This window comes from Hippichthys cyanospilos, chromosome 9, assembly GCF_059441005.1.
Source record: "Hippichthys cyanospilos isolate Australia breed blue-spotted pipefish chromosome 9, RoL_Hcya_1.0, whole genome shotgun sequence".
Lineage (NCBI taxonomy): Eukaryota > Metazoa > Chordata > Actinopteri > Syngnathiformes > Syngnathidae > Hippichthys > Hippichthys cyanospilos.
In genome coordinates, this window is record NC_142377.1 from 20,763,724 (window position 1) to 20,779,353 (window position 15,630).

A 15,630-nucleotide genomic window follows, 5' to 3' on the forward strand; every position below is an offset into this window, starting at 1 on the left:
TTGCCAAATTTTCATATATTACTCAAAACTTTTTTTTTTGGCATTGCATAACAATTTACCCCAAATAAAGCATATTGATAGTTCGTTTCACACCCAAGGTAACTCAATGCGCTTCCATTATTAAAAATACATTTTGAGTCATTTGAAAACAAACAAATCATTAAATTTAAAAGCAAACAAAAAAAACCACACATACAGAGAACAGAGTCACATTTGTGACGCATACCTGGAAGCAAATTTAGTAAATATCACATGGTACAGCTCATTAACAGTAAAAATAACTTCTGGTATAAAAAAAAAGCTGTATAGTTTTGAGTCATGCATTCATTGTGCTTACATTTCCCATTGGCATGTGCTGCACATACAAAAATATTTGGAACCCATGCAGTGAAGCTCTCCAACAACAAAAATAAACACAAAGAAAACCAAGCATTATTGTCTTGGCACTAGCAGATTTCTACATTGCATTTCTTTGGCTTGTGCAGGTGTTCTGGACGGGGGTATTTTAGGATCTGACCTGGCAACCCACTTTCAGTTGAGTACACACATTTCTTTTCGTATTTTAGTTGTGAACTTTAAGATAAAATCACCTGCAACAATGTCAGCACAGTATATGCAACGATGTCAGTGTATATGCAGTTTAGGGGTTGGGGGAGGGATGGTGTCAGAACACATCTTCTTCATCTCGCGGTGCTGATGAGAGGATGTCGGATGCCCCGCCCACTCCTAGAGAGAAAGAGAGAGTGAGAGAGAGAGATGAGGAAGGAGAGAGAGACATGCGAGCACGCTGCTTTTGCAGACGCTGTCGACCAGACCAGTTTGCACTGTTCTCCCCCAGTGAAACTCTCCGCCATCTGTTCACCACCAAATTGAGCCTCGGGTTGTTTTCTTTTTCCCTCTATTTTTTTTTTACCCTTTTACTTTTTCTCTCTATTCTTTTGAATGGCAAAAAAACGCTTGTAGTGTATAGTCCAATCTTGCAAATGCACTGCCTCCGGTGTGCATAAACAAGCACTTGAGAACAGGTTGCAGAGAGATTATTTTATTTTTCCCCCCCTAAAATTGGGCTTTCTTTTCTTTCTTTTTTTTAAACAACAATGGCTGACAGTAATGCAGAATGCAATATCAAGGTGCTGTGCCGTTTTCGTCCACTCAACCGATCGGAAATCATACGTGGAGATAAGTTCATCCCGGTGTTCCAAGGTGAAGACACTGTTCTCCTTGGGGTAAGTTGCCAATATGATTTTTGTTTTTTAATTTACTAATCCTTCTCATGGTCATGTCAATTAATGCTTATTTGCACCGCTGGCCGCTCTAAAGCTTCTAAAGGAAACATATCAATAATCCAATCTGCATACTATGAATGAATGTTAATATCATGCTTTGCTCTGACCTAAGGTGTCACACTTAAATGCACTTTAAAGCCGACTCTTTGTGTCACAATTGATCTAACTGAGGACATAATGCAAAGCCTGATTGTAAATTTTGAGCTGCTGCCAATTTAATGGGACTTCTGATTATACGCATGGGTCCTTTCTGTTCGGGTAGTGCGTTTTCCTTTCGTACGGCTGTCGATTATGCAGGCTGATTTCGAGCGACAGATGCCTCAAGAAGCCACACGCGTTCAATTAGATGTAGATATGCACAGTATACCTGAGGGTGATGGAACTGGGGCTTGTCCATGTGACAGTGCGGGCAGCAGGTGGAGGATTTTGAGGGGAGTTTAATTGCAAATGTGGTCATTGTTTGAATGGGACATCTAAATCCACGCCCATCTGGTGTGAACATTGAGTGGAAGTGATAGAGGAGGCTGCAGAAATTTGCCATCGGCTCCCTCATGAACATCCGTCAGCCATAATATTTAGAATCAACATGCATTCGTCCATTTTCTTCTCAAATCATTGGGGCTCCAGCTAGGTGAGCCAGAGCCTGAGGTGAATTTTGGCGAGAGCAGAGTGGTACACCTCAGGCTGTTTGTCATCCATTTTCCATACCACGTGTCCTCATTGAGGTCACATTTGAAGAGGCCCAGATGACTTTTGGCGAGAGAAGCGGAGTCCGACGTGAACCGGTCACCAGTCAATCGCAGGGCGCGCGGCGCCATCCATTTTCCATCGTGTGTGTCCTCATTAGACATGTGGGTGACTGTGAGAGAAGCTGTCCTAGTTAACCTTTGGCAAGAGAAGCGGGATGCAGCTTGGACTGGTTATCAGTCACACACATCACACATACATGCATAAAATGTTCTACCATTTGTCCCCGATTGGATGCATTGGAGTCTATCCCAGCAGACTTGGCAAGAGAAGACTTGTCACTAATCAATTTTAGGACCCATATGGAGATATCAGTATTCACATTCACACGAGAGCAATGATTGGCAACTGCCAGCCCATGCAGCTCACAACCACACTCTGATCGATGTGATGGATTTTTCCTCCAGCAACAAAAAAGGAAAGTTTTCTTTTTTTTTCACAAATCCCCCCAAATGATAAGTATTTATTATACCATGAAATATGGTGAGGAAATCTGGGGAAAATCAATGAAAAACAACCCCAAAATGTTCAAATATACTGGGAAAAAACAAGGCAGGCAATGCCAACATTTTCACAGAGTATATTTTTGCTAGAAAAACAAACAATATGCACAGCATGAGACCTTGCACTTAAAAGAGCAGTTTGCTTAATTCATTCATCATTGGCAGTGGCCTGGCTATTTTGCAGAGGTTACATTTTTTTGCTGGTTCAACATGAGTCATTCGTCTTCTTTGTCAGTCCGACATTTTTTCAAGCCAGACAATATTGTAATCGTCGGTCCGTCAGCCCCTTGGTGTATTTTACATTTGGCTATTTTTCTTTCCTGGTTCGTCATTCGTCAGGCACTGGTCTACCTCTGTTTGCAGTCGTACTTATTCTTTTTTCTTTTTGTTTGCCTTTTTGCTCACTTTATGATATAAAGAAGATATACTGTACACTGGCAGTTAAAATGCTAAATATGGAAACTCCAATGTTTACCTTTACCTTCCGAGCATTCATGTCCTTTTGAGCGTTTTATTGTTTTACACTTGCATGCCAGTAAAGAATGCTAATCTGCAATGTGAATCACGTTCACATCACGCCTTATGTTAATGAACCATATTAATAATAATAATAATAAAAAAAATCTTCTTAAATAAGCCAGCAGTAGATTTGTGCGCCATTCATTTGCAGTCTGGTCATGAAGGTGTCTAAAATAAGACCATTAAGAAGTCGAAAGGCTGGTAAATTGGTAACACTAGCAACAGTTGTAGTTTGATGGTTGGATGTCACAGACCTTTTATGGAAAAAATGGCATAACATGTCTTATTTCAGATTTAATTCTAACAGTGCCTAACTCATTTTTTGTGCTTGTGTATGTCGGTTCAGAAGCGTTACTTAGAAATAATGCCTGTAGAGTTAATAATGGTTTTATGACAGTGACAGTTTGACCCTGCAACAGATGACTTCCTTTTCCTTTTGATATTGCTATTAAAAAAGGCTTTAAAATCATCCAATGCTCCGCTGCATTATTCATTAGTATTCAGAGCAAAATGACTTGTGAAAGGCAAAGCAGTCTGCTACAAATTGCACTTTTTCCTCTCTCTGACAAAAGTAATCACTAAAGCATTTCTAGTGTTGATCTTTTTGCTCTCCTAATTACTTTTTGTGCGGCGAGTTGAGTGTGTTATGTGCTTATAGTGCTGCAAAGAAATAACAAACAGTAAATGTTCCCTTCTATCTCCTTTGGGATAATCGCAGACAAAATTTCCCGAGAGCGTTTCATGCATCTGCCATCAGATTAAATCAGGGTTAAAAAATGTCAGGCAGACACATGCTTAGGCCCTGAATTAATTCAGATTACAACTCACAGTTTTGGACCACTTGGAGGTTTGAGAGGCTGCAGAGACAGTAATGTGTGCTGGTGATGGCAGGCTCGGAGGAAATGTGAAGAGGAGTCTTGTTGTTGTCGGAATGGATGGAAGAACATCTCAGCGGAGGGTGGAAGATGTGGTAAGAACATGAAGTGGTGATGCTTGACTGATAAGAGATGTACCATTGCTGTTATTCCCTGGCATACTCACAGTGTTATTGTTACAAGTGTCATAGTGAGAAGTGTGTTTTTTTTCTTTTTTCTATGCCTTTCATGTTGTGCATGTAGCTAAATAAGGTAACCCCATCATGTTTGAAAATTCAGCCCCGAGGCCGATTTCACTTGTTCACGTGAACTTTGCGACACCTTTCTATGACTCATAAACAGACCAACAGGAAAAAAAAAAAAACCCTCAAGAATCCATGCTTTTAAAGAGTCGGCCATTTTGGTTTGAAGCAGCAATTTTTTATTGATACGTGTGATCCAGTTCCTAAATGATGATATGTATTTCTTTGTTGCCCTTTAGTATTTTACAGTGGTTAACTTCTCTAACACTTGATTTAGATTGAAGAATTTCAACATGTTAGCTTTTGACTGGATTTTGTGAGAGGGTAAGATCCACGTTGAAGGAATCTTTGAATCTCAGCTTCATCTTTTCATTTGGGAACAAACTGTGACATGACCTGTTCATGCAGCTCGCACAATGGCCTCAATTCCATTCAAAGCGTGTCGCATTCAAGTACAATAGTCTGGCTGCACTTCCAGCATGGCTGGCCGTTCTTATTTTTTTCATACAACAGCAGTGACACTATTCCATAGAATATACGTACATACAGCAAGTCTATTCGGTCAGGGATGAAATGACACTGAAATGCCACCTGAGATGTTTGGTTCCCATGTAACCTTTTGGTATGGCTGTAGTATTGAATATGAATTGACAGTCACCAGCCATGACATTTATTACATATTCTGCCCATGATAGCAGTATTTTGCTGCAGTAGTGATGAGAGGTGTTCTGGAGCACTGATGGGCAACTTAAATTCTGGAGGGGGACACATTTCTTCGTCACGTCATGGTTTTGGAATGTAGGAAGAAAATGTGTGTCTGGCGAGAACCCATGTAGGTGCGTGTAGGTCTGTCTGGCTGTCTAGCTATATCACAGGTGTCAAACTCAAGGCCCAGGGGCCTGATCTGGCCCGTCACATCATTTTATGTGGCCCGCGAAATGCTGATTTAACTTGAGGTTTCTGGCTAAAATACCAAATTGTATTCAACTTTTGAAAAGTTTTTGGAACGAAAACAACAGTTTTTATTCCCAATCTCTCTGTTGAACAGTTTTTACTGACCTGTGATTTCAAAACTATCTAAGTGTGCTACGAACTAAACAATGTATTTAACAATAAAATTCAGCCCTCTGATAGAAACTATAACTACAATGTGACCAATGACAAAAATGAGTTTGACACCCCTGAGCTGTATCCTTTGCATGTAAAAGCATTACATTTGTTGTGCATTGCTTTTTTTTGTTGTTGTCCCACAAGTAATGGCGGCACTGAAACTGCCCTACCTGTATGACAAAAAGGACGGAATGTTCTTCTATTATTAGTTGTGGTCCCAGTGCATGGCAGCCGTTCTCATAGTCACACTCGACCCACACTGCCCTTAGGCTCAGCCTTTGTTTTTTCCGCACTCCGCTGTGTAGCGACACAGCTGTCAGCGTAGTTTCACTGTCTGCAATGATGTGGAATCACACGTGGGACCTTCGTCTAATATGCTGGTAAAAGGGATGGTTGGGGGTAGGGAGCAAGGGATGATGGGTACCATGCTTCGAACTGAATAAATAATAATGCTCGCCTCTACAGAGCAAGTTTTTTTTTTCCCCGTTGTGTGGTTGATTTATCACCATTGCATGCTCGCTGCCATGTACTCTATGAAAATGGATTGCATGCATCACACCTGGAGCAATACGCCACAGCAAGATTTAGGACTGAGATAAGTGTTATTTCCCAGCAGTTTTTTTTTTTTTTTTTTTTTAACCATCACTGTATCACAGCATCCTCTGGAGTCTTTTGCAGCAAAATGAAGTGATTTGATGGTTCGTTTGCCTGGCAATTGTCGTGCACCCTCATGATTTAATTCCAGAGATGTGCTTGAGTTGAGTGTAGCTGAAGTGGCATCTTTTTATTTTTTCACAGTTTATAAGAAGGAGAAAGCGTTAGCCAACGCTTAACCTTCCGCTGGGGTGTGACTCTGGTGGCGCTTTTAAAATATAGGTCACCGACCGTGTGGACGGTCATCGGTGGCGGCTGTGGGCCATTACTTTCTCAATTTAGTGGCTTATTTTTAATGCCCCCGAGGGACCGCCCTCACCTCTTATAAAAGATTCTCCCATAAAATAACATTCTCAGGTTCTGTATGTTTTGTTCTGGAAAATAATAGTGTGTTTAAAAAAGTGAGAGAAAGGTCAAAAGCCTTTTAGTCGCTTATCATGCACACAAATCCATATTTGATATCTTTAGCTTATTCTATCAGCCGTTTGATGAGAGAAGTAGGTTCCACTCTGGACTAGTAGCTCATTATTTGCATAGCGAATCTATCCATCCATTTTCAATACCACTTATCCTCAGTAAGGTGACCAATGAGCTGGAGCCTAGCCTCAACAGATTCTTGGTGAGAGAAGTAGAATCCATCTTGGACTAGATGCAACTTGGTGACAGGTGACATCCATCTGCTTTTCTATACCACTTATCCTCAGTTGGGTTGCAGGTGAGCAGGAGTCTATCTCCACTGACTTTGATGAAAGAAGTGGGGCCCACCCTCCATTGCTTGCCAGTTAATCCCATGGCCCATTCATTTCTATACATATACTGCAAGTTTATTACGGTTGATAAATATTCATAAAATTAAATATGACAAAATAATACATAAAATAAAAGTACTGTAATTCCAAAAACAATATGTGAAACCACACTGTACATCCTGAAAATGTCCTTTTACTAATTTTACTCAAGCGCTTTCAGGGTCCATTTTAAGTGTATTTATTTCAGCATTGCTGTACAAAAGAAAGAACATTTGCAGCATTCAACGGCCATGTAATGTCGTTCTTCCCCAGTAAGTGAAATTCCCCAAAATATGCAAAAAAAAAAAAAAAATGGAGTGCCCTAATAAACAGAGTAGAGCCTTGGTAGGTTATACCATCCCGCTTTACAAAGAGACTGAAAGAAGAAGGAAAAAAAAGCCACCGGTACCTTGACCGAAACAAGCAGAGTGGCACAGAAATCGAAAGCAATGCAGTCTATCTCCGTTTCGCAAAATCTTGTGACTCACCAAAGCCACAACGTTTCGCTCCGCTGGCGAATGAAGTTTGACTGTCACGGATGCGATAATTGCGTAAGCCTTAAAAGTGTCTTTTCCTGATACAATCACGCCGAAGAATACTCCTGCCCCCTTTCTTGTAAATATTATAGATCAACAACAACAGCATTCAATCATGCGTTTTTATTCTTCCTCTTTCGCTCCTCACGCTTTTCTCTCTATTCATACAGAACAGAAAGCAAACGGTATGTCATTAACGCAACACAAAAGTTGTGAGACGGTCAAAGATTGCTGCCATAATGGATGGATTCATGCTTCACTTGTCTTTGTGGAGGCTTTCTTTATTTCTTCACATCCCGTGCTTCTACTTCCATCAAGTTGCCGACACTTGTCTCGGTGCAACCACTTAGCTCCACTTCGAGTTTTTTTTTCGTCAACGTTGGACTAGCAGAAGAAAGTTGTAAAGTACAGTACGCTATTATTCTTGACCTTCGATCGAAGGCATGTTATTACCGCGCCCTGGAACATCTTAAATTGTGAAAAAAGCCTCCTTTAACAAAATGACATGGCATGTACAGTCCATGAAAGGCATTTTCTTCCTTTGCATATACTGTTTGTTGGTTAAGAGTGTATTTTACCCAACTGTGTCAATTACCACCCAATAAATAGCCCCACTCTGACCAGACCTCATAAAACAATAAATGGTTGCCGATTAACATTATTGGCTTGTTAATTTATCATGGATTGTTTTGAAAGGAATGTGATGGGATTGTGTAGTACTGCTGACTTGTTTGCTCTGAATTAGCATCTTCTACCCGTGTTAAATGGTCCTCTCTAAATGTGCACACAAGAGAGTTATTGATCCACTATTTTCTGCCCACTATTTACAATTCTATAGATTACCTTTTCTTGGCTGCCGTTCCCAGTGCGCTTGCGAGTCTTAAAAGTTTGTATGTTTACTAATGCTGTTAATTGGCCCAGCTATACATGGCTTGGAGTTTTCACAACCGGTCTTTTTGCGATGGTATGGGTTGAGGCTGAGCTCTAAAATAAATGTTGTGGCTCTGTGCAACAACTGGAGACGGCTTTGCATAACCATTGTTGCAAAAAGCAGAGTAATGATACCTTGAGGAATTGCGTCACAGTGCGGGTGTAGTGAAGCTGAGACACTTGTTTTTTAGCAAAACAAATTTTGGCTTTGATGTTAGAGCAGGTCCTTGTTTTACATTGGCGTTCTGTTTGCATGCAACAATGTAGACTCAATAGTGGAAATATGCCCTAGTTTATCAGTAAACAAATATTCAAGGGGGAGTTTGCAAAGACTAAACACAATAAAACAACAAAAAAAGCCTTTATACAAAAAATAATAAATAAAAACAACCGACTGAAAACCAACCCATTTTAAAATGAACTAAAATTGAGCGGAAAAATTGAAAAACATAATAATAATGATTTATTCTTATCTTTACAACCCTGGTGAGGACATACCATCATCTATCACTGTGTGAATCAATCATAATTACATTAAATATTTGTATGAAAACACTTCCAGCCCATTCAACAGAGGCATGTTTAGCTTCAACTTTGACATATTTGCCTTTGCTGGAGATTGAGTGGTACGGTTTGAATAACTTATTTAGACGCAAATGTATGTACTACCATGCCAGTCAGTGTGCCTATCCTTCGCATCTGTGCACTGCTCCTATCCTGCGGTGTCTGCTAACTGAGAGCAGAATCACAAATGGAATGTCCGAAGGTCTCCCCCGAGCACACTAAAGTGCTCTAATGCTCTCGCTACGCAGCACACACCCGATCCAATTAGGACACTGTAATGGGATTGCAGTGCGGGGTCAAGACGTGAGCTCATTTTTCCCGTTGGATGCCACAGCCGCTGCTTGGCGTCGCGGTTAATCCGCTTCCTCCAACTCAGGGTCCTTGTCTCCCACTGTCTACAACACCTCGTACCCGTGCTTGATATTTTTGTCGGATTTCAGAGAGTAATGATGTCATCTTGTCATGACACGGCGGCCATTTTTTGTGGGAGCGCTTCTTTTTATCAGGCGTGTGATTATTCCGAGTGCGAGTGACTCGGAGCATTCGACACGGAGCCAACATCTGCCCCGAATCGGTTGCCAATCAATCGCGTAGTGCGTGCATTATCGAGAATTTTATTGTTCTCGTTTAAGTCACGGTTGAGCTGGAACCTTTCCCAGCTGACATTTGGTGAGAGAAGCGGGGCTGGCTGCTGATCAATCACAGGGCACATCCATCTGCTCTTTTTCTGTTCCAATTGTCCTTATTGGGGGTACAGGTGAACCTATCGCAGTTGAATTGTGGGGACACAAGGGATACGCTCTGGACTGGTTGCCAGGCAGTCACTTTGTTTTGAAGCTTCAAGATTAGTAATGGCGGTCCCAGTTGAAGTTTACTGCCAAACTTGCATGACGGAATGAAAACTAAAATCACATATCTTAGCCATTTAGTCTGCTAGCTTCTTGTTAATGCTATCATTCATGTTGGTGAAAGCTTGATCTCAAAGTGAAAACACATGTAGACAGAAAATGTGGCAGAATTCACGGACATCATTTTTAGTCCCCTATGAGGAATGACGAATATTAGTGCTGTCATGATGAGCTGAAAGGAGATGAGAAGTCTCATTGAAAGACTCACAATCACATCTAAGGACAATTTAAGTCCAGCAGTTTTTTTTTAAAGTAAAATACAAATAAAATACTGTACACCTCTTATTGTTATCTACAATACTGTAAATAATTATGATTAGATATGAAATTCTTAAAGAAAAAAAAGTTTCTTTGGAGGGTGAGATGGCTTCTACAAAACAACTCCTTTTTTGAAATTAAACATGGGTTATTTTCAACTCACTTGTTTTTGGAGTCTGTATTTCACCATTGAATAATGAGCACTGCTCCTACTTGCTCCTTATTGTTGGACAATTGGTTCAATCGATTTTGAGTCCAAAATGAAAAATGCTAAAAAAAAAAAAAATAGATCGCCAGCATCCTCTCCCCTTTAATAAATAAATAAATGAATACATATATGTACGGTATATATATATTATAAACACTTTAAATTCCAACAACCGCTGATTCCGTCTGCACAAGCGGCATGTTCAGATAAGGCCACGCCACTTTTGTAAACACATACGCTGCCTTTATCCTCCTCAGATGGCGAAAGAGGGCATGACTGGGAGGGTTTTGTGCTTGAGGGCACATTAATGCAGCATCCTCTCAACTTTGGTGCATTGAGGTGCCCTGGAGTCAGTGAAGCACATGGTTTGGCATTTGTATCTCTGCCACATTAGCATGGCATGAGGAGAAAGTGGACAGAATCTAGTGAGCATTTCTGCCCTCTTGATTAATCACAGATCAATGTATCGAATCCGCACTTGAGTGAGCTGCTTTTAAACTTAATCCCAGCCTTTTTTTTGGTTTTATTTTAAAGCCCAAATACATTAACCTTGCTTTTAGTTAACTGTTGTTTTGTCCGTCTCCCTAAAAAAACCTTTTATCCTATATTTATTTTAATCCATGGTCCCAGCCGACACCCCTCCAGGCTGTGGGCTGCGTAATGCTGATGTGTCACGGCATCCACTTGGCATGCAGAATATTTAAGTAGAAGTGAGTGAGCCTTTTTTGAATGTACTTATTCCCCACCTCTGTTTATTCATTTTATTCTCTTATGTAATGATATGATTGTTTCTGGCCATTTATGATCCACAAGACCTCACTTCAAGGATCAATGATCATCAGTTCTCTAATCCACTTGTCCTCATTAAGGTCGCAGTGTCAACTGGATCCTATCCCGGATAGGTTTTGGCAAGAGAAGCGGGGAACATTTGAGACTGATCGCCAGTCAACCACAGAGTCAATCTATCTATCTATCTATCTATCTATCTATCTATCTATCTATCTATCTATCTATCTATCTATCTATCTATCTATCTATCTATCTATCTATCTATCTATCTATCTATCTATCTATCTATCTATCTATCTATCTATCTATCTATCTATCTATCTATCTATCTATCTATCTATCTATCTATCTATCTATCTATCTATCTATCTATCTATCTATCTATCCATCCATCCATCCATCCATCCATCCATCCATCCATCCATCCATCCATTTTTCACAGCAAACTTTTTGTGTGAGATTTGGGATGAACATTGAAGTGTTTGCCAAACGGACGCCTACATCTTGTTTAAAAAAAAAAAAAAAAGTAAAACGTCTCTGGGGAGTGAAAGCGTTCCTTCCACTTCACCTGTATAAGGAATTGTTTGAACCTATTTTCATTTTATGCTAATTCCACACTTCATGCGTATTGTTTTTCTTCTCCCCCGTGGCCCTTTTATAATCCAAATTAACTCACGTCATGGCTCAATGGCTACAACAAAAAAATAGACATGATCCCAATGCTAAATTTGACAATTCCAGCCTGCAGTACTATTTCTTGGAGTACTCCGCCTGTTTTTTCCCTTGACTAGCCACCGAAATGTCTTCTAGAAATGAGTGCCACATTTATTATTTTACAATAGCCTTTAACGGTATTTGTATTATTCATTACTAGTCCGATGTGTTCATCAGCAGGAACACGCTTCTGATGGCAAAATGCACTCGTCTTTCTGATGGAGAATGGCTCACAACGCAATCCCACGGTCACATGCACACACTGTTTAAATTTACTTAGAGCAGTTTGCACTTTTTGCATTATAGATCGGCCACATTAGTCACTGCTGCCACGCTGATTGAATTAACAGTGGAGGATAAATGATGCTTTTCTCAAAGGAGACACGAAAGTACAATAATTAAAATTTTAAATCCTTGCCAGTTGCATTCCTGATAAATAGCCCAAGCATCAAGATTCTATACAATACTATCATATTATCACATCGTAGATGAGCTTAAATTGTTAAACCAATTAGGTAAAGGTAAATAATTCGACACATATAATAAACAAATGTGTCTTCTTTAATAAGGGGAATTAGGTTTTGCATGTGAAGTTTTAATCAAGGTGCATAGTGTTTGTGTCATTCAAAAATCTATGTTAAATAATTTTACCACGTTTTTTTGTGGCTGACTTCACACATTTGTTTTACGTGCTCAGTGGCAATCTTTACAAACAACAACCTCAGGGATTTAGTATAAGCGTCTTTCACTCAAATGCCAACGAATCATTCATCATAGAATGAATTCATCGAGTAAATATGCGGCGTGGGATGAAAAGCATACAACAGAGCCATTAGCCGTTCAATATGTTTGATGTTGTACAGTGTGCCGACATCCAATATGGAGTCCCTCTCTATGGGCATCCCAGGTTGTAATCAATTGGGAAGCATTGAGAGCTACTCATTTCCTTATTTACCTTATTATTATACCTCATTATTCCTTATGTTTCTGTATGCTTATGCTTGTGTGTGTGTGTGTGTGTGGGGGGGGGGGGGGTGCATGTGTGTGTGGATGCCAAAGGGCTCCATCAAATGCGAAATTGCAAGCCTTCTGTAATCTGATGCATTTATTTATAAACACTCTAATGTTAAATTTAAAGTGAGACCTTGATTTCTTTTAAATCAATGAAATATGATATTTTCTTGCTAGGTTTATCGCATTACCTCACATACTGATCTAGAGGACACTGAATAATTAACCGCCAAATCTTATTTATATTTTTTGTTAAACGAGCTTTTTTTTCTGTCTGGTAACGCTCAACTGAATGCTTTCTAATTATTCTCTTCACCATCTTCTCCCATCCATATGTTGGCTAATATTAAGCTTATTGTCTTGTGTGAAAACTTAATGAGATTTTTGTGTTTGTGTCCTCCCTCCATGTAATTTCCCGTCTTGATGAAAAATGCAGCATCTTTCGCTCTGGTCGGTTTGTTTCTCCACTTTTTTTTTGTAAGATGGCAATTGGGGAAAAACACAGAATGAATGCAAAATAAAACCCATGCCAAATTAAAGTTGCTACATCATGATGCATTTCCAAAATAATCGTCAAACCGTGACACCATGCTTCACCCTGCAGGAGAATATGTTTGGGTTTTACATGACCTGTCTGTCTAAGGGTTGAGTGACTAAATAATTTTTGTAGTCGAAAGTTGTCAAGGTTCGAACCGCTAATGGGATTGTGTTTTTTTGGGGTGTTTTTCAGCACGGTTTCCTTCACCTTTTTCGGCCACTGACCAGTTTTTGTGCTGACATTAATATGATGCTGATGGACTGTGATTGCCACTGTTAATGATGTGGGCGCATATTGTTTTTCACTTCAATTTTCATTCTTTCATTCGATGATTAATAACAAACACGAGGATTCCAAGAGGGTTCAACACCAGTGCGTTTTCTCTCGTACCATGCATCACCACTTCTACGCACTCTGCCCTGAAGGCTGTTTGCCAGTCAACTGTGCTTCATTGGGCCTCTCAAAGGAGTGAATTAGGGGAAAAAAAGGAATGTTCTGCTAACACACTTTGACTTGACTTGCAGTTCTAATGAGGAGAGCTGGTAATGATGTTGCCTGATGTGACTAAAAGCTTATACTATATATATATATATATATATATATATATATATATATATATATATATATATATATATATATATATATAATATATATATATATAAAATACACACACACACACAATAGTGACTAAGTGAAACAAAGCAGCAGTCGGTCAAGAAAAGGAGACGAGCCAGTGAGCTTAAATTGCGGCCTCCTCGTCTGCCTCAGCATGTGTGGGCGGCTTAATCTTTTTATCTGGCATAGCTCAGCCTTTCAAATATTCAGCAATATGTCTCGAGGAAAGTGGAAAGGGACGTTCCTCATATGGTGAAGTAGAAGTCCATTTCAGGATACTCATTCCTCTTTCATTTATATTTTTTCTTTTGTCTATACCAAAGTCGAATTTAGCATCCTGCGTTTCCTGGGGCCTTTCTTCAAAGACTTTGGTGAGAGAATCAGAGTCCAACCAAAATAAGCGTGTTTGCCAAAATAAGTAAAGCACACGCATAATGATTTTTACTAAGCCTGCTAAGGAGTTTAGGTCCCAATATTTTTGTTCGAGCTTTTATTACTGCAGCGCCATAATAATCTTTTACATATCCGCAGGCGGTGCTGGGTATTATTGTCCCCTTTGTCAGTATGTAGTGCGTGTATGTGTGTGCGAGTGCGTGTGCATGTGTGTGTATGTGTGTGCTTCCTGTAAGTGACATTTCAATCTTGGGTAATTTGTCACCAGTTGAAAATGATGTGTTGGACTTTTCTGGATAAGTGACCTTTTGTGACTTGCGCAGATGGAAAATAACATGTAAGCAGATTCTGATTAGTTTATTTTTAATTGGCTAAGTTACAGCTATATTATAATATACATTTTAACTTTACTGTGATTTTATTGGGGATACATTTAGAAATGCAATACAGCACTGAATTGATCGATGATCAATTATGAAATTATCAAGAATTATTATGGATGATTTGGTAATTATTTCCAGTGTTATGAAAAAAGTATTTGCTACTTCCTGACTTTTGTTTTTTTTTTTAATCGCTGGTTTCATTTCATCAAACCAATTTTAATATCCCAATGAGACAACCCAAGATGCATTTTGTAAACGATGATTTCCCCAAAAACATGAAGAATACAAACCATTTACAAACCATCTCATTTTTCATGTTTCAACTTATTACACATGCCTCACATCTATCTCTCTATTATGTCTCCTGTTTCTCACTTTATGTTTTATGTTCCATGACTCATTTCTCTTTGTTTGGATCTCCTATCTTCTGTTTCATTTCTCCTGTTTCCCACGTCTCATGTTTTATCAGTGAACTCACGTAGTGCTGTTTTACCGATTGGCTTCTCTGATCAATGATGCCCCTAGTTGGGCAGCTGTAGGTTGGGACTTAAATAGAAATATAAGCAGTGTTGGCCAAGTTACTTCAAAACTGTAATGTGTTATTTTTTTACTTATTTCTGGCTTTTCAAAGTAATTAGTTACGTTGAAATATGACTGTATTTGAAACGTAATGCATTACACTACTATTGCATTACTTTTATATTACTCATTAAAAGTAATGCATTACAGTAATGACATTACTTTTTTAATGCATTACTCCCAACACTGCTTATTAGTACCTGTGCTGCCTTCAATTCAAGTAAGAAGCAATCCAAATAAGACTATCTCAAGTGCTGTGTTCTACCTCCCTCTATTTAAACACATTCCTTCAGCTTGATAAATCCTCAATCGCTTGCATTTTCTTTTTTGGCAGCGACATGCTCTTTAATTGTATTGATTATTCCTCTCACATGGGACTCACCCCCCCAAGCAAATGACTTCAGTAAGATTATGCAAAAAAAAAAAATAGAACCAGTAGGCTGTGGTTTCTTAAAACTGCAGTTGAAGAGGAGGGTGATC

At 39.3% G+C, this 15,630-nt stretch overlaps 1 protein-coding gene across 1 annotated transcript in view; it reads left to right on the plus strand.

Annotated features, from left to right (window-relative positions):
* Positions 1-806: 806 nt before the first annotated feature.
* kif5ab (kinesin family member 5A, b) overlaps positions 807-15,630 on the plus strand; it is a 62,202-nt gene continuing 47,378 nt past the window's right edge. The window contains exon 1 of the mRNA XM_088423588.1: positions 807-1,226. Coding sequence (XP_088279714.1) covers positions 1,098-1,226 — 129 coding nt within the window. The 5' untranslated portion in view covers positions 807-1,097. The remainder of the gene's footprint in view (positions 1,227-15,630) is intronic.